The following is a 24849-nucleotide window of genomic DNA, read 5'->3' as shown; positions in this document are numbered from 1 at the left end:
TGGAAGACTAAGATGTCAACTACTGAGTGAGTATTCAGGGTAAGGAAAGAGGAGTTCAAAATAACTCGTATGTTTATGACGGAGTTAGGTGAGTGTGGGGCCATTTTCCAAGACCGGGAATGAAAGAAGACTGGGCAAAGAAGATGCCGTGTTCCATTTTGCTCATGCTCATTTGAGGTGCTATGAAACATGCGAATGAAGAAGTCCAACAGGCAGCTGAATATTTAGGTCTCTGCCTCAGAGGAGCTCTGGTCAAAAACTAGATATCGAGGCCCTGGCTGGTGTGGCTCAGTAGATTGAGTGCCAGCCTCCAAACAGAAAGGTTGCTAGTTCGATTCCCAGTCAGTACCCATGGCTGGGTTTCAGGCCAGGTCCCCAGAAGGGGGCATGTGAGAGGCAATCACACAATGATGTTTCTCTTTTACCCTCCCTCTCCTTTTCTCTAAAAATAAATCTTAACTCGATATTTGGGAGACATCCCTTTAAAAGTAAAGCCATTGAAGTGGAAGATATTACCAAGTGAGATCATGTAAAGTGAGCAAAAGACCAATAATGAGAACCATGGGGAAAACAACAGCATTTAAAGGCTGATGGGGGTAGATGAGTCCACAAAAGAGAGAGGGAGTAACTGGAGAGGTGGGAGCAAAAACAGGAAAGATTATGGGCATAGAAATTATAGGAAGTGTTTTAAAGAGAAGGGAAGTGATTAATGATGCTGAAGGCTACGATGAAGCTGAGTAAAATGGGGACTGGCTAGCATGTGCTAGATCTGGCATCAAGACAATCACTGGTGACCTTGGCCAGAGCTATTTCAGTTGCAGTTAAGGGAGAAGACAGGAAACTGGTTCAGGTGAGTAATGAAGAGAAGTGTTAACAGAGACTATTCTTTCCAGAAGCTTTATCTGCACACAGGAAAGAGAGAGATGTGATAGTAGTTAAAAGAGGGCTGTAGAATTAAGAGAAGCTGTCAAAAATGGAATAAAATATTCTTGTGTTGGGGAAATAGCCAATAGAGAGGGAAAGGTTCCAAATACAGCAATGAGGGATAATTGACAGAGCACTGAAGAAGCAGGAGGGTTGTGGGTCGAGAGAACAAGTGGAAGGGAGGAGGCACGCTTGTTTTCAAATCTGGGTTAGTACATACCATGTTATGCTGTGTATAATGCGCATCCATGTTGGCCCAAACTTTCAGGGAAAAAAATCTCGTTTTAATTTCTTAATTCAATTTTTAAATTTATATTTAAGAAAAAGCAGTATCGGATCCCAGGGTATTATTTTGCATATGGATATTGTCATTGCTTTCTAGAGTTACACTTTTAACACACAAGCATAAATGAAAGAATTAAAAATGGATACAGAATTAGTACTACCCATGTATAATGCATATCCTTATTTTCCCTCAAAAATTTGGGCAGAAAAGTGTGTTATACACGGCCCAATATGGTAGTTGGTAGAGGCCTAGCTGATGACCTCATTCATTTCTCTGAACCTCCATTCTCAGTTTACAAAGATGAACATTTATTTAGTGCTTGGTCTGCCTGGCATGGTTCTAATTTACATGTGTTAAACTCAATCCACAAAACTATGGGATAGGTAGTATTGTTAAAAAACTTCATTGTAATGTTTCTTCTTACTACAAAAGCCAAAGAGGTGTCACCACTGGCTTGACCAGTTAGTTTGTTTTAACACAGTTGTCTTGACTCTAAATTTAAAGTTAGATTTGTCTCTCACTTCTAAAGTCAAAGACCTGTCCATCTGGTTTATAAAACTGTTAGTATTCAGTTGCACACTGTTATATTCAGGTAGAACAGTACAACTGAATAGTAACAGTTAATTTTTTTCATCTAGTTATTCTTCAAGGTTCAGAAGTAGTAGGTACAGCTTGTGACATTTCATGAGAAGGAAAGGATGGTGGGAATATTTGTGAGTGACAGTGTTGCAATATAGTATCTGATTTAGATTTAAGTCATTTTACAGATGGAAGAACTAAAGAGAGCAATCCATGCACATTTTGAAGGTTTCGGTAAAATTTAGTCTCTTTTGATGGTAACATCATTGTTTCCCCTTCCCTCTTTTCCTGATGAACATTTGTTAAGCATTCTGTGTTCCAAGGAAGAAACTAACAAACACAGAACAATAAATGCGGAACTAGCCTTCCAGCCACTCATGTTCTGGATTCCTAATCAGGAAAGGTTGATGTCTGAGAACCTCTTCCCCACTCCTTACCTTTAGAGGGCACTTTGCTTTCCTATGATATATGACATTTTGGTTCTTTAAGAATGCTAGGACATGGGCTGAATATTCTATTTTCCCCAACTTTGATGAGGAGACAAGCTGAAGTTGGGCAATTGGGCCAAACAAAAATATAAAATAAGGGCAGTTTTAGCTTTTATTTTTTAATGATTTTTTTAGAAAGAAATGTTGATTTGTTGTTCCACTTATTTATGCATTCATTGGTTAATTCTTGTATGCACCCTGACCCAGGGTCAAATCCGAAACCTTGGCTTATGGGGACAAGACTCTAACCAATACCCTACCCAGCCCGAGCCCATTGTAGCTTTCAATAGGTAGAATAGACCACGTTTGCTGAATCACCCCGCTAAACGTTTGGAGTCTGGCACACAGCAATTGGGTTTCCCTCATTGAAGAGCTCAAACTAGTAAAATTTCAGATACATTCTGGAACTTTTTAATTTGTCAAGAACATATTCAAAGGTTTATCATAATTTACCAGTATAAAGCCATACCATGACATTTTGCAAGAAAATGGATTAAAAAAATATTAAGAGTAACGCATAACTTCCCCAGGATGGTAGAAACATCAAAAAATGTTTCAATAAAAGTTTTTGTAATGTAGTAAAGTAACGGTGTAACATTTTATTTTACCACACTTCATTTTATGTAACTTTTTTTCTAAATAGTTTAACAGTTGGGATAAATGGCTTCAGTATGACACACCCTACCCGCACCTTATTTTTTTTAAACCAGTCTTCGTAGAAAAGCCTTTAGTACAGGATAAAAGAACACTTAAAGCAACTTCATGGGATTAAAAAACCTGGATGGACTAAGAGAAGCTGAGCAGGACCAGCCTCCTTGCTTCCAGTCACTTCTCTTACACGAAACGGACAGGTCAGCGACGGTCAAAGCCAGGGACGACAGCTGTGGGCCTGAGCACGCCACAGGGAGCCAGTAGGAGCTGAGCTGAGAGCGACGCCACCAATTTACCGCTCCACAAGGAGCGGCTTTCCGACACCACCAAACTGGTGGTGGCCCCCGAAAACAGTCGTGAGAAAGGAGTGCCGGCGGAGCTGTGAAGTGAAAAGGAAAAGCACGCAACTTTCACCTCCTACTCTAGCCAAGGAGGGGCACCTCCCCATTCCGAGGAAAGCCGGCACAAGATGGCGGCGCAACACGTGACAACGTGGTGACGTAGACGTATGACGGCGGCCCTTACGGGGGCACCGCCTTAACCTCACCCCCTACGCTCACTCAGTTTTGACCCCCTCCCTTCCCCGCCCCCGGCCTGGTGTAGATCATGCCGCCAGCGGCGGCCCTAACTGCCGAGGAAACGGTAGCCTAGGACAGTTGGCTGTTAAGTGACACTGATTGTCCCCGCCCCGCCAGACGCTAGAAAAAGAGGCACGTCCCCCACCGCGTGACGGGGTGGGGAAATAGGTAGTAAATTCGGATCCACCTGGGAGGGGGGAGTGGAAGTTCCCGCCCCGGAGAACGGCGAGGCGACAGCCACAGGTAAGCGGGGGACGCGGGGTGAGGCGTGCTCCCGAGTCCCGGGGCAAGGGGAGGGTGTGGGGGACGCGGCTCCGCGGGGACGCAGAGCTTGGTAGCACGCCGGGTGGGGGTCGCGCGCCGGCGGCGGCGGTGGGGGAGGGGCGCAGAGGGCGCGCGGCGGAAGGGGGAGGGCTTTACCGCGGTACCCCGGCCGAGTGCGCTTCCGGTTCTCGCGCTTCGGCCGCGCTTTTCCCCTTTAATTTTCAGTCTTCTCCTCCTGGCGTCCCCCAGTCAAAATAAAACCGAAGACCTCCTGCCGCGGTGTGGCTTTGGCCTCTGAAACTGCCCCTCCGCGGCTCTAGGCTCTAATGCCCTCGGTGGAAGGTCTTGTGGTTGGGGCGGGGAATGGGGGGCGGTGGCGTGGTCTTGCTTCGCGCGTAGTCAGCGCAGCGGGAGACCGGTCATCCCCGGGAAGCCCACGGGAGCGACCCGGCGCCTTTGGGGTGCCAAGCCCCAGATGGACTCGCCCGTGCAGGGCAGAAACAGACCTTCGTGAGCTTACGGTCGAGTAGGGAGACAGTAAAATAACCACACAGGCACACGAAACAGTAACGGAAAGATGCAGCGATGAGCGAGGAAGAGTGTGGAATGACAGAGCTCGTCTGTTTATCTCTGGACAGACGATCAAACCGAGGAGACTTTCTTTGATTTTATTTACCCTGTATTGTAAAACTAAGCATGGTATTTCATAGCGTCAACTATTCTGTGGAGCATGCAGTGTAATCACTTTAAAATTATTGTTGATCTGAGGTAATGTCTACTTAGTTAGCTTTTGAGGAGCAGTGGGCTAATAATAGTAATTGAGAGCCTTTACCCTTCTGAGGCATTTTCAGCGCAGATTTTGCAGGCGTCTTTGTCAAACTAACCTCGTTTGTGATAGATGATAGTTTGTACACTGTTTGCAAAATGCATTTTATCCTGAGAATTCTGTAACCAACGGAAATATGCACTTGTATTGAAATGCTGTTTTTTCCTTTAGACTTTATAATGTGCAGTTGTCTCTGTCTCAGTAAGATTCAACTCTGCTCTCCTAAAGCTGAATGTGTTAGCTTTATTATCTGAGTTTATATTTTGAGGCAGCTATTTTCAACAGGTGTGCTGCAAGAATTTTTAAAATATGCAGTACCTATTTAGTCAGGGGCACTGACCTCTTTTCCCTTAGATTGCCAAATTTAAAAAAAAACAATAGCACTAGTGTGCATATTGTCACAACAGTAGCTGTCTAGTGTACAGACACTAGACAAGATTATATCCTTTTTTAATTTTAGAGAGAAATATCGGTCTGTTGCACTTACTCGTGCTTTCACTGGTTGAATCTAGTACATGCCCGACTGGGATGGAACACTAAACCTTGACGTGTCAGGATGTCGCCCTAACAAACTGAGTTAACTATCCAGCCAGGGCTATGCCTATTTTTTGCCAGATTGGCAAAATAATATATTTTGTGGTGTACTGCAGAATTTTAGCAATTAGTTTATGTATGCCACGAGATGAAAAAGGTTGAAAACCGTTTCCTTAAGGTCGTATCTGTCATACATCTTGCAGTACTGCTGTATCACCAGTGGGCTGTAGCCCCATCTAAAAATGCTTTTATTTTTTCACATCATCCCACTTATTTATAATGAATTTCTAACTGTAAAGTAGGGTGTTTTTTGTGTCTGAATTGTCCTGTTTATTTTTAAATTTTTATTTTATTTATTAATTGATTGACTTTAGAGATAGGAGAAGGGGGCGGGGGGCATTGATTGGTTCTGCTTATTTATGCATTCATTGGTTGATTCTTGCATGTGTCCTGACTGGGGGTGGAACCCACAGCCTTAGGGTATGGGGACCAAGGCTCTAACTAACTGAACTACCAGGCCAGGGCCCTGAATTGTCCCAGTTCTAAAGCTAATTGAAGTAACTGTCTAAAGATATTTCTTTAGTCATTATCTCTATCACTTTTGAGCAGGTAAACCCAACTGAACACCTTTATTTATTCAACAGTAATAAGTGTGTAAGGTATTAGTGTTATTGGGAACAGGAAATGGTCTTTGACTCCCTGGAGCTTGCATTCTGGTGAGGGCAGAAAGTAGACAGTTACAAGGGGGGATAAATGCTAATGAGGAAGAAAACAATAAAAGAACTATAAAAAATGCAAGCAATTACAATACTGTGGTAGATGCCACGAGAAGAGGGGAACATATGGAGTGGGTATGTATACTGCCAGAGCTTCTAGATCAGTCTAGGGGAGTTCTGAAAGTTTGCCCTAAAGAATACTTCATAGGAATAGGCCACATGAAGAGAAGGGGCATAGTGTTTCTGGCAGAGGGAATAGCATGTGAAATCCTGAAGATGAGAGAAAGCAAGGCAGGCACATTTGAAGATCTGCAAGAAATGCAGTATGACTAATAGGAACAATTTTGAGGGGAGATCATGAATTCATTTGCAGAAATGGTGAGCAAGAGATGCCTTGACTTAAAGCTTATCATAGTTCACCATCCTCTATAGGCGAGGCAACTAAGAACATCTTCATTCACCAGATAAAAATACTACACGGTATTTGTTGATGTTAATTTATTCACTGTAAATGTGAGGGTCTCTGCTGGGCATAGAGCATACATTCGTGTGACACAAGCCTTGCCCATAGGTGCTTTAAGACTAAGGGAAACAAGACATGCCAATAAACACAGTTCAGAGTGTTAAGCAACCTCCTTAGAAACATCTGCAAGGCATAGTGGAAGCATTGAAAAAGGAGGTGACTGGATCAACAGGGTACATAATGTTTCAAATGTAAGTTGAAAACAGAATAGAAGTTTATCAGGTGGGTAAGTTGGGAATGTGAGAGTACTACTGGAAGAGAGGCAAGGAAGACTAGAAGAACATGGACTTTGGAATAAAACAGTTTTGGCTCCAGGTCTTAATGTTCATATCTTACTGTGAGATCCACAGTAAATGACAATTTCTTTGAGCCTCAAGTTAGGGAACCCAGGAGATAATATATTAAAAAGCTCTTAATGTCTAGCATATTGTATTTGCTCCTTTGAAAGTTTTCTCTGAAGTACCAGGCCTTTACTTAAATTTCTCACTGTGTCATCAGCCAGATCACAGCATGCTGCTATTGGGTTGGCCAAAAAGTTCATTTGGTTTTTTCCTTACAGTGACTCTAGTGGTGCTTAGTTGTCTTTAACTTCATTCAAAACAATTTTGTTGGATTGTATTATGACAGCTGTCATATCAGCGTGCATTTAAAAATAAAACATCAAAATTGGTGAATTTTTGTGTAGCCATTTTAATATCAAAGATGGAAGAAATAGACAACATTTTTGGCATGTTATGCTTTATTATTTCAAGCAAGGTAAAAACGCAACTCAAACACAAAAAAAGATTTGTGCAGTGTATGAAGAAGGTGCTGTGACTGATAGGATGTGTCAAAAATTATTTGTGAAGTTCCCTTAGTACTATTGACAATTTGGCCAAATAACTCTCTGCTGTGGGGCTGTCATAAGCATTGGAAGATGTTTAGCAGCACCCACTAGGAGCCAATAGTGGGAGGTAGCCAGCCGACATACTCAAGATATCCAAATCAGTAAAGTTATTAGCTATTATTTGGCCAACCCAGTATTTTTTTTAAGCTTTTATTCATTTGTTTGGTTGGTTGGTTTTAGACAGAGGAAGGCAGGGAGAAGGAGAGGGAGAGAAACATCAGTGTGTGGTTGCCTCTTGCGTGCCCTACACTGGGGATCTGATCTGGATCTGGGCCACAGCCTGAGTTTGTGCCCTGACAGGGAATCAAACCAGCAACTCTTTGGTTTGCAGGCTGGCACTCAGTCCACTGAGCTACACCAGCCAGGACCCAACCCAGAGTTTTTTAGCTCCCCAAATTCATGGCATTTTTAAAGCTGTTTTACTGCCCCCATTGTGATTCTGCCCCACTTGGTGTTGTCTCATGTTAAGCTTCTAGCTGCTGCCTGGGGCTTACTTTACTAAAGTGCCTTTGTACACATAACATAAAATTTATCCTGTTGAGCAAGTTTTTAACAGATTGTTTATTTTAGTCCCAGTTTTAGGGATAATAGCTAAAAATAAGTGAACATAAAAGTTACATCCTGATAACATTAAAAATGAAGAGTATGTATTGTTTATAATGAGATGAAACTATAAAGCGCTCTTCATTTTGGGGGGGGGGGCTAATTCCTCTTCTAAAAAACTACAGAAAATAGGTTATCTTCTTTTCCAAGGAAATGTTGTTGTCCAAAATGCTATTTGCTAACTGTAGCAGCTTTTACTAGGGAATGTGTATTGTTCTGTTGGTCATGCTAGTTTCCATTAGATAATAGGATATCTTAATGATATTGTTATGGGGGAAAATCAGTGAGTCACAGTGGAACAGAAGAGTATCATTTCCAGTAATTTTAACAAGGTTTTAAAAGTCTTTTATAGTTTCTTTTATTGCTTAACATTACATATTTTTTTCCTTCTTCGTGCTATATTCTAACTTATGTCTTCTGAAGTGGAGTGTTTAAAAGGCCGTTTCACTAGAGGTGGTACGAAGAAAACACGCAGTTCCATCTTTGGTGCTGTCGTTTACTTTGTGGGGTTATGCTTGTAGTAGTGCAGATGGAAAATCCTGAAGGGACTGTTGTGAAGGATTAAAAGCAGTTGAAGAAAGAACAAAGGAGGCCCTGGCTGGCGTAGCTCAGTGGATTGAGCACAGACTGGGAACCAAAGTGTCCCAGGTTCAATTCCCAGCCAGGGTACATGCTTGAGTTGCAGGCCATAACCCCCAGCAACCGCACATTGATGTTTCTCTCTCTCTCTGTCTATCTCCCTCCCTTCCCCTCTAAAAATAAACAAAATCTTTAAAAAATAAGTAAATAAAAATCTTAAAAAAAAAGAACAAAGGAAACAGTAGATGAATTTGTCAGAATTAAAAGTTTTAAAATAATCATAGTTAAGTCATGTTGGAAAACTATTTGTATCAGCACAAAAATTCTTTAAGTTTTACAGAAATTAAAGTTATATGAAGAACTAATGTAGGCTCATAAGAAAAAACTAATATCTGGTAGATGAATGGACAAACAATGTGAAAAGATAGCTCCTAGAACTAATGGACAATTAAAGAAATGTGAAACACTGTACCATTTTTCACCTGTCATCTTCGTAGTGACTTTAAAAAAAATTCTTACTGCTTTCTCATGTGCTTCTGATGGGCTTTCAGAAGAACCTCAAATATTCATACTCTTGGATCAAGCTTCTTTTTTGGAATGTATCCTATAGAAATAATTAAGTTACAGGAAAAGCTTTATGTACCAAAGATATTAATCACAGTATTGGTTTGTTTGGTTAAGAAAATAATAGGAATTATGTACAATCACTGGGCAGAATATTATGTAGCCGTTAATGTATTTATTTATTTTCTGCAGAAAAGCTTTATCGTTTCCACTTGGTCCAGTGCATGGGAGAGGGCTCCAGGGTAGTTAAAAGGCTATCTGGTGGTTTCAGGGAGAGGCTCAGGCAGAAGCCAGACACCAGGGGGATGCAGAGGGACCCCTCAAAGACCTCTAGGCTCCAAAGGCTCCTGGTCATGCTTGAAGGTGAGTCTTTCAAAGAGGTACTTACCCAGCCTAGCCTAGGGGCCAGCCAGCCTGTGGAGGTTAGCCAGGTGGTCTAACTATGTTAATTTAAAACCTAGAAAATATTTGTGTTAAATGGGAAACATGGGACAAAATGTGAGGATACAAAATTGTATGTGCATTATGTTTATGACTTTTAAAAGTTGTGGAAAGAGAAGACAAAATAAGTAGATAATATTATAATTAAAATTCTGTTAACCTTTTTTCCTTGTTATATATTTTCCATGTTAGAAAAAAAAGGCTAGTGACATATTTAAAGGAAAACAATTAAGAAAACTTTATTTTTGAGGTGATTTTATACCTTTTCCTCAATGACTAAAAACAATAGCTTCAATCTAGATGTTAATGAATTTCTGTTTTGTGATCTCCCCCCCCCCCCCAAAAAAAAAGAAGAAAAAATGTGCAGGCTTAAATTTCATAGTTATTATGTCATTGATACCAAGAGGCAAGTGCCTAGGTTTTTTCTCTCCCTCTGTCTCTTTTAAAAAATGTAAAATTGTGGTAAAACATACATAACATAAAATTTACACCTTGACTGGTGTGGCTCAGTTGGTTGGGCATCGTCACGCAAAGTGAAAGGCCCCAGGTTCAATTTCCAGTTAGGTCATGGGCTTGGGTTGTGGGTTTGGTCGTTTTACAGGTTTGACTACTCTGTAAGTGACATCATATAGTATTTGTCTTTTTATGATTGGCTTATTTCACTTAGCTTAATGTCCCCAAGGTTCATTCATGCTATAGCATATGACACTTGTCACAATTTCCTTCCTATTTAAGGCTGAATAACATCCCATTGTATGCATATATCACATTTTAAAAATCTATTGGGGTGACATTGGTTAGTAAAATTATATAGGCTTCAAGTGTACATTTCTGTGATACATGATCTGTGCATTGCATTGTGTGTCCACCACCCAGAGTCAAATCATCTTTCATCACCACGTATTTGGCTCACTTGATGCTCTGTACTCCTCCAGGCCCCTTCCCCCTGGTAACCACCACACTGTTGTCTCTGAGTTTCAGTTTTATGTCCTACATATGAGTGAAATCATATGGTTCTTGACTTTTTCTGACTTATTTCACTTAGCATAATATTATCACAATCCATCCATGTTGTCATAAATGGCAGTATTTTATCTTTTCTTGTGGCTGAGTAGTATTCCATTGTATATACATGCCACATCTTCTTTATCCAGTCCTCTATCAGAGGACACTTCCATTGTTTCCATGTCTCGGCCACCATGAATAGTGCTGCAGTGAATATAGGGGTACATACATCTTTGCGAATAAATGTTTTCAAATTTTTCAGGTAAATACCGAGAAGAAGGATTGCTGGGTCATCTGTTAACTCTATTCTTAATTTTTTGAGGAACCTTTATACTGTTTTCCTTGGGCTGTACCAATTTACATTCCCACCAGCAATAAATGAGGGTTCCTTTTTCTCCACAACCTAACACTTGTTGTTACTAATACTTGTCTTGTTGGTAATAGCCATTCTAACAGGTGTAAGGTGGTATCTCGTAGTTTTGATTTGCATTTCCTTAATAGCTAGTGAAGTTGAGCATCCTTTTATATGTATCTTGGCCATTTGTATGTCTTCTGGGGAGGAACATCTGTTCAGGTCCTCTACCCTTTTTTTAATTGGATTGTTTGTTTGGTGTTGAATTATATAAGTTCTTTATATATTTTGTATATTAACCCCTAGTCGGAGCTGCTGTTCTCAGATATCTTCTCCCATTCAGTTGGTTGCCTTTTTGTTTTGTTGGCAGTTTCTATTGCTGTGCAGAAGCTTTTTAGTCTGACATAGTTCCATCCATTTATTTTTGCCTTTACTTCCCTTCCCTTTGGGGTCAAATCCCTAAAATCTTCTGTAAGACCAAGGTCCATAAATTTAGTATTTTTGTTCTCTAGTTAATTAATTGTTTCAGATCTTTTATTTAGGTCTTTTATTCATTTGAATTAAGTTTTTTGTACCTGGGGACAAAATGTAGTCTAGTTTTACCCTTTTGCATGTAGCTTTCCAGTTTTCTCAGCACCATTTATTGAAGAGGCTTTCTTTCCTTCACACGTTTTGCTTATTCGTTTGTACATCAAGGAACATTTGAGTTGCTACCACCTTTTGGTTATTGTGAATAATGTTACTCTCACATGGTGCACTAATGTCTCTCTGAGTTTTTTGGATATAAATCCAGAAGTGGGATTGTTGGATCAAATAGTAATTCTACCTTTCATTTTTTGAGGAACCACCATGCTGTTTTCCATGGTGGCTACACCTGTTATGTTCCCACTATGGTGCACCAATGTTCCAGTTTCTCCACATCATCAGTAACACATTTTCGTTTATGTTTGTTTTGTATTAGCTGTTCTAGTGGATGTGAGGCGATACTCCATTGTAGTTTTGACTTGTCATTTTCCCTAATGTTAGCAATGTTAAGAACTTTTCATATATTTGCTGGCTAGCCTTCTCTTTAGTTTTTAATTATGTCTTTGCACATAACCACAGAAACCTTAAATTCTACCCATTTTTTTAACCAGTCTCTTTCTGAAAGTTCTCTTCCATTTGACATTCCATCTTGCATAACCCATTTATTCTTATTCTTACCCAGCTTACATATCCCTCAGTTGATTATCTAGACCATCTAGATTTTTTTAGAACCTTTTTGGGCATAGTTTTTATTTATTTATGTAGTTAGTTAGTTCAACTTTTACTCAATAAATTCTCTATATAAAACTGTATGTGCAGTTAGAAACTGTTTCCCAGACCAGAGGAAGGAATGCTGTGTCCATGGAATGGGAAGACTCTGATACTTCTTGAGCGGGGTAACATTTGAAAATTTAGTCCCAATAATTGATTTACATATGTGCCATTTATTAATTTCAACATATTCATGTGGATCAAAATTCAAAATATTTAAAAGACTATATGAGCAGAAGTCTTTTCTACCTCTGTACTACAGCTACCAATTCTCTCTCTCTGTCTCTTTTTTAATGAGAGAAAGTTTATTTAACAAGTCACAGAGGTAACAAAAAAATGAGCCATGAAAGAAATGAGCCAGTGGGGCTATGTGGGCTCAGGAAACAAATTACAGAGGCAAAAGAAGGACCTTGGAGCGTAGGGAAAGTAAGCAAAGGTATGTGCCTGAGGGAAGAAAAAGAAAAGCACAGGCATGTTCCAGAGAGAAAGAGCTGTCTGTGTCCAGATTCCCTTGAATGGAGACAACCAAGTTATCAATTTTTACACAACTATGCAGTGTACTATACATATTCTGCAGCACTTTTTATTTACCATTTTTACCATTTTATAGTTAGATTGCTACACACGTGCTGGACACAGTGGTGGCAACATACTGAATCTGGTTAAGTGGAATTCAGCCTTATAGTATAGAAAAGCTTTATCGTGTTCCTCCAAAACGGCATGCATGTGTTGGGGGAGTGCGAGAGGCAGTGAGCCCTGTTTTCTCTTGCCCATTGGTATTTCTCTCCCTACCTCTCTCCCTCCCTTCCCTTCCCTCTAAAAAATAAATAAAATCTTTTTTTAAAAATGAAAAAGAAAAGAAATGTCTTCAGATTTCTTGAAAATGATTAGAAAGCATCTTTTAATTGACTTTTTTTCCCTTACAGTTGATTATGGAAGATTCCCATAAGAGTAACACTTCAGACACAGCACCGCAGCCTGCTTCAACAGTTCAGGGAGCCCATATTTCTCACATTGCTCAACAGGTAAGGCAAGGACCAGCCTAGATATTGAGCCAGTTAGGAATACTGTATATGCAGATTAGTCGGATGTTTCAGATCTCTAATTACTAATGTTTAAAAAAGAACCAAGCCAAAAAAACAAAAGTTGAAATACACGGAAAGTAGATTTTATTTAAATGTCTTGTCAGTAGCATTCAGTTTTCTTTTATACAAAGTATATTTAGTGTCAATTTAATATTTATGTACTTCTCAAAAACTTGGGAGAAGTAGATTTTATTTTATGTGGCACATCATTATTTAGATTATTTTCACCTGATTTTGTTTCTACATAAGAAAAATGAAAAAGTATTTGACTTATTGCACTAATTGAAACAGACTAATAGTTTCAGGAGGTAAATCATTTTTTTTTCTTTTTTCATTATATTTTATTGATTGTGCTATAACAGTTGTCCCAATTTTTCCTTCTTTACCCAGCACCCCCTATTCCCTGAGGCAATCCCCACACCATGTTCATGTCCATGAGTCATGTGTAGAAAGAAGTTCTTCGGCTTCTTCATTTCTTATACTGTACTTTACATCCCCATGGCTATTCTGTAACTACCTATTTGTAATTCTTAATCCCCTCACCTCTTTGCCCATTCCCCCACACCCCCCTCCCATCTGGCAACCATCAAAACGATCTCCATATCCATGATTTTATCTCTGTTCTTCTTATTTGCTTAGTTTGTTTTTTTAGATTCAGTTATTGGCAGGTACGGATTTATTGCCATTTTATTGTTCATAGTTTTGATCTTCTTTTCTTAAATAAGTCCCTGTAACATTTCATACAATAATGATTTGGTGATGATGAACTCCTTTTAGTTTTTTCTTGCCTGGGAAGCTCTTTACCTGCCCTTTGATTCTAAATGATAGCTTTGCTGGGTAAAGCAATCTTGGCTTAGGTCTCTGCTTTTCATGACTTTGAATATTTCTTGCCAGGCCCTTCTAGCCTGCAAAGTTTCTTTTGAGAAATCACCTAATGGTCTTATGGGAACTCCCCTGCAGGTAACTAACTTCTACTCTCTTGCTGCTTTTAAGGTTTCTCTCTTTATCTTTAACCTTTGGCATTTTATTTATGCGGTATCTTGAAGTGGGCCTCTTTGCATCCATCTTGTTTGGGACTCTCTGTGCTTCCTGAACTTGCATGTCTATTTCCTTCACCAAATTAGGGAATTTTCCTTTTATTATCTTTTCAAGTAGATACCCAGTTTCTTGCTCTTTTTCTTCTCTTTCTGACACCCATATGGTGCGAATGTTGGAATGCTTGAAGTCCCAGAAGTTGCTTATACTCTCCTTGTTTTTAGATTTTTTTTTTTGTTTTTTGGATTCTTTTTTCTTCTAGTTGCTCTGACTGGTGGTTTTTTTTGCTTCCATATGTTGCATGTCATTGATTTGATTCTTGGCTTCATCTACTTTACTGTTGTTTCCTTGTAGATTGTTCTTTATTTAAATCAGTGTAACATTCATTTCTGACTGGATCCTTTTTATTCTGCTGAGATCCTCATTAAGTTTTCTGAATATCCTTCTAAGCAGTGTTTGGAACTCTGCATCTGATAGATTGCTTATCTCCATTTTGTTCAGTTCTTTTTCTGGAGTTATGATTTGTTCTTTCATTTGGACCATGTTTCTATCTCCTTATTTTGGCAACCTCCCTCTGTTTGTTTCAGTGTGATATGTAGAGCTGCTATGACTCTGTGTCTTGGTAGTGTGGACTAATATAGTAGGTGTCCTTAGGGCCCAGTGGCAAAGCCTTCCCTATTACCCAAGCTGGATACTTGAGGTACACCTTCTGTGCAGGCTGAGTACAGCCTCCTCTTGTAGTTGAGCCTTGGTTGCTGTTGGCAGGTCAGTGGGAGGGATTTACCCAAGCCAGTCAGCTGTAAGGACTGGCTGTGACCACTGACCACCTATCTCTACCCTCCATGGAAGATCAGCTGTGCTGGAGCAGGGTGGTGGTGTGCCAACATAGTCTGTAGCTGTCCACTGGGTACACAGGCTCTGGGGTTTCCCAGATGGTGCAGGCCAAGGTCATCCCCAAACTGTGTTCTTCTCAGGGCCACCCTGCATGAGCTATAAAGCAATCTGCCAAAGGCTGCTACTTGTGCTGGACATGGAGATTCCCAGGTGAAGCCAAGCTGTGATTCTAGGCTGGCTGCTACTAATGCCAGGGCTAGGGCCACTTGAAAAGAGGTTTGGGGGTTAGGGGCTCCCTGAGGCTGGCCGTTGATTGTTTTGAGAGGCTTTAGGAAGTTGTGGAAATTGAGCCAAGACCAGCCATTCATATGAAAAAGTCAGCTTGGGTGGGCCCTTAAGTTGAATGGGGCAGATCTCCAGGGTGGGATAAACAGTGTTAGCCAGGCTGATGGAGTCTCAGATATGGCACCCTGCCTGCCATCTCTGTGGCTCTGTGAGAGAGGGTTCAGAAAAGGGACAGTGACCTTTGTCCACCTTTCTGTCTTGGAAAAAGCTGTCCCCCAGCTCTCACCCTGATGTCAACACTTCAGTTCCTCCCTGTATGCCGCTGGTGCCTTTTCAAGCTGCTACCCCAGTGTTAGAGCTCAGAGGGAGTGAGTCTGAGTAAGTTCATGTGTGGGTTCTTTAACAGGAATTGCTTGGGACTCCAGAAATTTCTTCCACTGATTCAGTCCCTGCTGCTTTTTGCAGCCAGAGGTTAAAGGGACTTATCTTCCTGGCACTGGGGCCCTGGGCTAGGAAGCCTGGTGTCATGCTGGGATTCCGAGCTCCCATGATATCCCTCTTAAATTTTTATGCATCATGTGTTGGTGTGGGACCATCCTGTTCTACATCTCCTCCCCTCCTGCCCGTCTGGATGGATGTGGTTTCTTTAATTCTGTAGTTGTCAGACTTGCTTTCAACTCCATTTCTGACAGTACTGAGTAATGGCTGTTCTATAGTTTAAAACAGTTTAGTTGTAATTTTGATGTGGTTGTGTGAGGTGGCGAGCCGTGCCTGTGCTGCCATCTTAACCAGAAGTCCTCAGGAGGTAAATTTCAGTTCAGTAGATTTTGTGGATATACAGAAAATGTTGTTGTTGAACTAGAAAATAGGCATATTTATTAGGGGATTTAAATTAACAGGCATGCATATTGAGAAACACAATATTTTTAAAATTTCAAATTGTCTGATCCATGCACCTGACCCAATTTAAGGAAAATAACTGACAGGATTTGTTGCCAGTGGTAAAATATAAACTTTCAAGCAAAAGTAGAATTTTGGAAAACTTATTCACCATTATGAACTTGACAGTTTCCCAGAAATTACAGATTTTTAATTATAAAATTATGTTACAAAGTCACTTATGGGTATAAGATCTATTCCAGGTGCAAGACTGACCAGTGGATTTTAACATTAACAGAATATTAACACAAAGTTCAGATTGTACATTGTAAACAAATGTTAAGAGACTATAAACGGTTGAGTATTGATGTGGTATCAAAGAAGAATATCCACAATTATCTGAAAAGACTATTAAAACACCGCTCCTCAACTAAAACAACATATGGCAACATATTTAATGTAGAAGCAATAAAAGAATTTAGCCATTTTCCATTAATTCAAACATTAAGGAGATTTGCAAAGATGTAAAACAGTGCTATTTCTCTCACAAATTTTGGCAGGGAAATTTAGTTATATTAATGAAAATATGTTATTTATGCTAACTTCCGATGGACTTATGGTTATTTTAAAAGGAACTGTTAAACATTTTTTAAATTTCGGTTTTAATTTTAAATGTGAGTATTAGTAGAAAAAATTTACATAAGTAAAAGTTCTTTGAGGTCATCAGTAATTATTGAGAGTGTAAAAGGCTCTTGAGACCAAAAAGTTTGAGAGCTAAGAACCTAAAGGGTCACTTCTTTAAGCTTGATGCATCCTTCTCTATTACTTAGCTATATCTGTGAAGAATGACAGTATCATCTTCAGATGGTACTGGAAAAATAATGATAGAGTCTTTCAGTTGCCTTTCTTTTATTAGAATCCTTCAAAGAAATGTTTCAATTTAGTTAGCTTAGTTATGTATCTTATTTTTGTTACATGTGAATGTTTTCCAAGTTTCCTCAGAAGTGTATTTACACTATTAGAATAAGTAACTTCTGTAAATAACTGTACAGTGATTTTGAAATATAATGTCACTGTATCCAAAATATCCTTATGGTTTAACTATAAAGCTCTAAATTTGCTATGAAAACATTGTCTAATATCTAACCATATTTATTCAGTCATTCAGTTTAAGCTGGGGATGCAGCAGTGAACAAAAGTCTTAGCTCTCATGGAACTTAATTCTGGCCTTGGGGAGAGAGGCCATACAACAGATATTAATGGGCAGGATGTGTGCGGAGACTAGTAAAGCAGGGTAGGAAGGATAGGGAGTTATTGGTGGGGGCAGTGGGACTTGCCTTTTTATATAAGGTAGTCAGAGAAGTCCTGTTGTAACAGGGTACAGCCAAGAGGGGAGCCTCAAATAGGGATCTGTAATAAGATCCAGAGTAGCCTGGAGATAATTGACTCCACACCACAGGGCCACACCTGCCCAGAATCTGGCAGCTGTAGCCAATTGTGAGAGGAGCCGGAAATGGGGCTTCAGAGGAAGATTGGCGCTGGGATTTAAACCGAGACGCGACCGCCATTTGAGGGGGAGAACCATGCGCAGCCCTGCAAGAGAGAACCACACAGCTTTAGCGGAGTGAAGACTCTCGCGGCCCTGAGGGAGAGAACCACGTGGCCTTGACGGAGTGGAGACTCCCGTGGTCTGCGGAGAGAGGACCACGTGCCTTTGCCAGAGTAGGGACCCCCACAGCTTTAGGAGATACGGTACTCTGGACTGGGCAAAGGGGGAAGGAAGGAAGAACTGTGTCTGTTTGTGGGTGCTTTAAGGGACTTTAGGATTTTTGGTGAAGACATTAGGTCTCTACTTTAAGTTTGTATAGCATTAAATAAACGTTTCCTTTCCTTTTCACGAATCTCTGGCATTGAGAGACGTCTTTCCTCTGGCAGTGGACATAACGGACCCGGGGGCTTCTTTATATCGTCGCAGGCCCCCCTTGTTTGTTCTGTAACACTGTCTGTGGAAACACCTGTACGATTGCATGGACCAACACTGTAAAAGTCTGAGACTGACAGGTGCTTGGCATAGTTAAGGAATAGCAAGAAAGCCAATGTGGTGCAAGAAGGAAGAATGAGGAGAGAGCCACACAAGATGTGGCATAGAGGGGAGTGAAAAGGGAGAATGCCTGATAATGTAGATCTTACATGCTACTGTGAGATTTTTGGTTTGTTTTCTCCTCTGAAAATTGTCCTGTAAAGGAGACCAACTGTAAAGTGATAAATGTTATAATGCGTTATGCATGCAGTGCTATGAAAGCACAGAACTTCTTCAGGGAGGACTTCACAGAGGAGGTGACATTCAAGGTGTGCCTCCAAGGGGTGTCTACAACCCACTTGTGGAAATCTCACACAGGACCTTCTGAACAGCATTCAGTTAACATAAATATGTTTCCAGTTGATACATGAAGCTTTTTTAGAAACCTGTGTAAGATTTTTGGTTTTTAGTCTGGGCAAGATGGGGAACTTTTGGAGTGTTTTGAGTAAAAACATTGGTTGGCTGATATTTTAACAGGCTCACTCTGGCTGCTTTGTGGAGTGGAAGCAGGAAAACCAGTTGGGAGGCAGTTCAGTGAAGTGCCTGCGAAACAGTAGTGGCTGGGACCAGCGTGGTAGCAGTGGTGGTGCTGAGATCAGCTTAGAGTCTCCATGTAATCTGGTTGTAAAGCCAGCAGTGTTTGCTTTTGCATTTGATGTGAGCTTTAGAGGAAAAAAGGAGTCAAGATTGACTATACAGTTCGTGGTGTGAGTACAGTTTGTGGTGTGGGAATGGAGTTGCCATTTATTGAGATGGACAGCACTGGAACATGTTTTTCTTTTCTTTTTGAGACATTGACAATTAGGGGGTTAGCTTGTAAAGTTTGTGATACTATCTGTATTAGTTTTCTGTGTGGAAAACAAATTACTGCAAACTTAGTGGCTTAAAACACAGATTTATTATCTCACAGTTTCCGTGGAGTCAGCCATGTCTTAGCTGGATTTTCTGCCTCTGAGTTTCACCAAGCTACAGTCAAGGTGGCTAGGGCTAGGGTCTTATCGGGAGGCTTGAGTAAAGAGCACTCCATTTCTGAGTTCACTCAGATTGTCGGTAGAATTCCTTTTGTTGCAGTTGTAGGACTGGAGGCACAATTTTTTTTGTTGGCTGTTGGCTGGAGGCCACCATCAATTCAGAGACTGCCTTCAGTGTGCTGCCATGTGGCCCATCTGCCAGCAGTTCACATCAGGGCAGCCTGCTTCCGAAAGTCCGAAAGAGTGAGAATGAATCTGCCAGCAGACAGAGTCATGCAGTATAACATAATCAAGGGAAGGATATTCCCTTCCTTTGCCATAAAACAACATAATCACAGAAATGACATCCCATCATTTTTGCCTTATTGGTTTTTTTTAAGTATATTTTATTCATTATGCTATTACAGTTGTCCCAATTTTTCTCCCTTTGCCCCCCTCCAGCAGGTACCACCTTACCTCCGGCATACCCCCCTTTAGTTCATGTCCATGGGTTGTACATATAACTTCTCTGGCTTTATTTCCTATTCTATTCTTAACCTCCTCCTGTCTGTTTTGTACCTACCAATTATGCTTCTTATTCCCTGTATTTTTACCACATTCTCCTCTCTCGGACTCCCCATTGATAACTCTCCATGTGATCTCCATTTCTGTTCCTATTCCAGTTGTTTGCTTAATTTGTTTTTGTCTTTGCTTTTTAGGTTCAGTTGTTCATAGTAGTGAATTTTTTGTCATTTTACTGTTCCTAGTTTTGATCTTCTTTTTCTTAAGATAAGTCCCTTTAGCATTTCATAATAAGGGCTTGGTGATGATGAACTCCTTTAACTTGACCTTTATCTGAGAAGCACTTTATCTGCCCTTCCATTCTGAATGATAGCTTTGCTGGATAGAGTAATCTTGGATGGCGGTCCTTGCCTTTCATGACTTTGAATACTTTCCAGCCCCTTCTTGTCTATAAGGTTTCTTTTGAGAAATCAGCTGATTGTCTTATGGGAACTCCTTTGTAGGTAACTGTCTCCTTTTCTCGTTGCATTTAAGACTCTCTCCTTCTCTTTGATCTTGGGTAACTTAATTATGATGTGTCTTGATGTGTTCCTCCTTAATTCCAACTTCATTGGGACTCTCTGAGCTTCGTGGAGTTGCATATTTCCTTCACCAGATAGGGGAAGTTTTCCTTCATTATTTTTTCAAATAACTTTTCAATTTCTTGCTCTTAGTCTTTTCCATCTGGCATCCTTACGATTCAGATGTTGGAATGTTTCAAGTTGTCCCAGAGGCTCCTAAGCCTCTCCTTATTTTTTTGAATTCTTGTTTCTTCATTCTGTTCCATTTGAATATTTATTTCTTCCTTCTGTTCTAAATCATTGATTTGAATCCCAATTTCCTTCCCTTCACTGTTGTTTTTCTGTATATTTTTCTTTATTTCACTTTGTATAGCCTTCACTTCTTCCTTTATTTTGCATCTGTACACAATAATTTCCTTTTATTCTTTTTTTAAATTACTTTATTGATGTTCAGTTAGTTATCTGCATTTCTCCCCACCACTCCCTCCCACCCCAGCCAAACCCACCTCCCTCCCTTGCTTCCACCCTCCCCCTTGCTTTTGTCCAGGTGTCCTTTATAGTAGTTCCTGAAAACCCTTCCCCCTACCATACTCTCCCCCCTCCCCTCCCCCTGCCTATTGTTAGATCATTCTTAATTTCAATGTCTCTAGTTATATTTTATTTGCTTTTTTTCTTTTGTTGATTACATTGCAGTTAAAGGTGAGATCACATGATATTTGTCCCTCACTGCCTGGCTTATTTCACTTAGCATAATTCTCTCCAGTTCCATCCATGCTGTTGCAAAGAGTAGGAGCTCCTTCTTTCTTTATGCTGCATAGAATTCCATTGTGTAAATGTACCATAGTTTTTTGATCCACTTATTTACTGATGAGCACTTAGGTTGCTTCCAGCACTTGGCTATTGTAAATTGTGCTACTATGAATATTGGGGTATAGAGGGAAGGATTGGTATTTCAAGGCTCTTAGGGTATAATCCCAGCTGTGGAATTGCCAGGTCAAAAAGCAGTTCCATGTTTAGTTTTCTGAGGAAATTTCATACTGTTTTCCACAGTGGCTGTAACAGTCTACATTCCCACCAACAGTGAACTAGGGTTCCCTTTTCTCTGCTTCCTCTCGAACACTTGTTTGTTGATTTATTTATGATGGCTATTCAGACCAGTGTGAAGTGGTATCTTATTGTGGCTTTAATTTGCATCTCTTTGATGGCTAGTGATGCTGAGCATCTTTTCCCATGTCTCTGGGCCCTCTGTATATCCTCCTTGGAGAAGTATCTGTTCAAGTCTTTTGCCCATTTTTTAATTGGGTTTTTTTTTTTTTCGTCGTCTTGGAGTGAAGTCTGTACATAATCATTCTGTGAGTATCCTGATTACCAATGTTTTGAACTCTGTATCTGATAGGTTGGCTATCTCCTCATCACTTCGGTTTTATTTATTTTTTTATTTTTTTAAAGATAAATGTTTTTTGTACTTCTTAAAAGATTTATTTATTTATTTATTTTTAGAGAAAAGGGAAAGGAGGGAGAGGGGGAGAAACATCAATGTGTGGTTGCCTCTCACACACCCACAACTGGGTACCTGGCCCGCAACCCAGCCATGTGTCCTGCCTGGAAATTGAACACATAACCCTTTGGTTCACAGTCCTGCACTCAGTCCACTAAGCCACACCAGCCAGGGCTCATCTCTTAGTTGTTTTTCTGGAATTTTGATCTGTTCTTTAATTTGGGCCATATTTCTTTGTTTTGGTGCACCTGTTACATTGTAAGGGGCAGAGACTTAAGTATTCTCCAGAGTGGGGCAACCCATTTCACTGCATTGTGATGCTGTATGTGGGGGAGGGGTCAGAGAGGAAACAATGCCACTTGCTTGGCTCATGTCCCACCTTCAGTTACCTCTCCATGCTACCCACAAGTGAACTGGGCCCCTTCTGTTGCTGATTCCCAGGTGGATGGGTTTGTGTACATTTTAGGACCCTGTGGGTCCCTCCAACAAACTCTCCTGTGAGACGGGGAGTTTCTTGAGCTGCTGCAATCCCCACAGGATTTTACAGCCAGAGGTTTTGAGGCTTCATTTCCCTACACTGAAACCCTGAGTTGTGGGGTCTGTCTTGCTCTGCAGTTATTCCTCCTGGTTTATGCACATGAGAATGTGGGACTGCCCAGTCTGCCAGCTCTTCTTGTGTCCTTTCCTCCCCAGGTGCCCTTCTCCATCCCTTCTACCAGTCTGGATGTATGTTTCTTCTTTAACTCTTTGGTTGTCGGACTTCCATACAGTTTGTTTTTCTGGCAGTTCTGGTTGTTTTTTGTTTTTAAATTGGTGATTATCCTTCCTTTTGGTCGTGCAAGGAAGCAAAGCATATTTACCTATGCCTTTGTCTTGGCTGGAAGTCCCATCTTTGCCCTATTCTATTGGTTAGAAACAAGTCACAGGTTCCTCCCACAACTCTGTATAACTCAGGGGGCGAGTGTTATACAGAGACATGAACGCTAGAATTTAGGGATTATGGAGGCCAACTTAGACATACAAGTATATTTGTCCAATTGACAGTTGGATAGATAAGGACTGGCGTCTAGGAGATAGGCCCAGACTAGAAATGTAAATTTAGGAGTTGTGGATATATAGGTGGCATTCAAACTCATGGAGGTGATTTCCGGCTTTCACTTAGGATGTAGAAAGAAACAGTATTGAATGCACCCTAAAATAAGAAGCTGTAATATAGAAAATCATAATTTCTCTCAACCCATCAGAGGTGGGATTTGGGCATGGTTTACCTGTAGCAGAGGATAGGAAGAAGGAAGGGCTGTCATACAGGAGGAAAGAAGAATTCAGTTATATTTTTAATGAATTGCTAAAGTCTTAAGTGTAGGCTAGCATGATATTAGAACCCTTGGGAACTGCAGGCACAAGGGTAGTAGGTAACACCCACTTGTAGCTTTTCTTCAAGTGAAACCAGAAAAATTGGCATTCATGCTGCCTATTAGTACCAGAACCAATAAGTAGAGACAAGGATTGAATCTTTATAGGTGCTTGATTCAAATGCTGGGGATCTGAGAAGACGGCAGGTCATGTACCCTCAAAAACCATCTTAACACCTCATCTCAAGCTTACCTTTTTATAGGGAGAAGGAAAGGGTAGATAAGGGGTTTGGGAAATGGTTAATCAGATAAGATTTGCAGTCCTGCAGCCATTTTCCTAGTATTTCCTTATCTGCTGATCAACAGTTCTTTAGCTGAGCCCCTCCCTAGAACACAGTGCCTCACATTATCCTGGGGCACAGAGGTTAAATTGTGGACCTCCTGGAGTCATCTAAGTCTTACATTGCAGTTCCAGGAACAACAGCTTTTCATATACATTAATCACTTAAGCCTATCAACTATGACTGAAACTAAAATTTTCAACTCTGGAGTTCCCCTATCACAAGGACTTTCAGCGGTTGCTCATGAGAAAGATTGGTAGAAGCAAAGGAGACCAGGGGGAGCTTTATTACCTGGTACAGGCCTGCCTAGACCCTTTTTCCCTATGGAAAACAGCTTTAAGCTACTGGAGGAAAGAAGTAAATCCCATTTTCCATTGTGGCTGGCACATGTGAAAAGAAAAAGAAAACTTATAAACTCTGAGGGAAGGGCAAGAAACTGTATTAGGTTCAGATCATTAATTTGCCTACTCCTGAGAGAAAGCCCCACCCACTGAGACCCAGATATGTATGGCATGAAACTGGGTTCAGAATAACAGAGCACCTTTCCCCTGCTAGTGACTAAATCAACAGCACTTTACCCATGGAGAGGGAAAAGAGCATGGAGAGAGCCTCTGGGGCAGGTGCCCAGAGAAAGCCTAAAGCTGAGGGTAGAATAAGAACATTGAGAAAACTCTCTGGCAAACCAGCACCCGCTCTAAGCGGTGGGTAGGTCACAGTAGAGGAATTTGAAGCTGATACTACACATAATCATAATAGGAAAATGCAAACCCAGCCTCAATTTCTGAATAGATTGACCCCATCCCTGCCTTCTCCCTCCCACCTCCCGAAAGCTAGTAGAAGAACCCTGGTGGGATTGTTCGGTTGGTTGTAGTATCGTTCCATGCACCAGTTGGTTGCAGGTTTGATCCCTGATCAGGGCACATACCTTGGTTGTGGTTTCAATCCTCAGCCATGGCATGTCTGGGAAGTATCCAGTGTTTCTCACATCAATGTTTCTCTTCCTCTCTCTCTCCCACTCCCTTCCTCTCTAAGGTCAACAAAGGTATCCTTGGGTGAGGATTAAAAAAATAGCTAGTAGAAGAGGAGTGCCCATTTTCAGGCATGAATACTACTTCTTTATACTGTCTTACAGCTATATCCACCACTCATACAAAAATTATGAAACATGCAAAAATAAAAGTAACCACTGTCAAAAAAAAAATCAGTAAACTCAGTATAATCCAATTGTTAAAACTATCAGAGTGAGTTTAAAATAACAATGAATAACATATTAAAGGCTCTAGTGGGAAAGATGGACAACATATATGAGCAGGTAGTGAATTTCATCAGAGGA

The 24849-nt window shown here is 40.6% G+C and overlaps 1 protein-coding gene and 1 long non-coding RNA gene across 6 annotated transcripts in view; one reads left to right on the top strand and one right to left on the bottom strand.

The window, feature by feature from the left end:
* Window positions 1–2665: 2665 nt before the first annotated feature.
* On the bottom strand, window positions 2666–4096 carry LOC123812548. The gene is made up of 2 exons (XR_006784616.1): window positions 3927–4096; window positions 2666–3307 (listed from the first exon to the last, which is right to left on the bottom strand). It is a non-coding gene; the product is annotated as an uncharacterized LOC123812548 (long non-coding RNA).
* The window catches only part of ATF1 (activating transcription factor 1), a 71759-nt gene continuing 50351 nt past the window's right edge, over window positions 3442–24849 (top strand). Inside the window, exons 1-2 of one of the 5 annotated variants that reach the window (XM_045829329.1) lie at window positions 3442–3749; window positions 13022–13120. In XM_045829329.1, the coding sequence (XP_045685285.1) occupies window positions 13028–13120 (93 nt within the window). In that variant the 5' untranslated portion in view covers window positions 3442–3749; window positions 13022–13027. The remainder of the gene's footprint in view (window positions 3750–13021; window positions 13121–24849) is intronic. The other 4 variants (XM_045829331.1, XM_045829330.1, XM_045829332.1 and 1 more) reach the window with 4 other exon arrangements.

The sequence above is a fragment of the Phyllostomus hastatus genome, unplaced genomic scaffold (genome assembly GCF_019186645.2).
Source record: "Phyllostomus hastatus isolate PE091 unplaced genomic scaffold, TTU_PhHast_1.1 phas_scaffold_93, whole genome shotgun sequence".
In the NCBI taxonomy this organism is placed as follows: Eukaryota; Metazoa; Chordata; class Mammalia; order Chiroptera; family Phyllostomidae; genus Phyllostomus; species Phyllostomus hastatus.
This window is presented reverse-complemented; position numbering and strand designations above follow the sequence as displayed.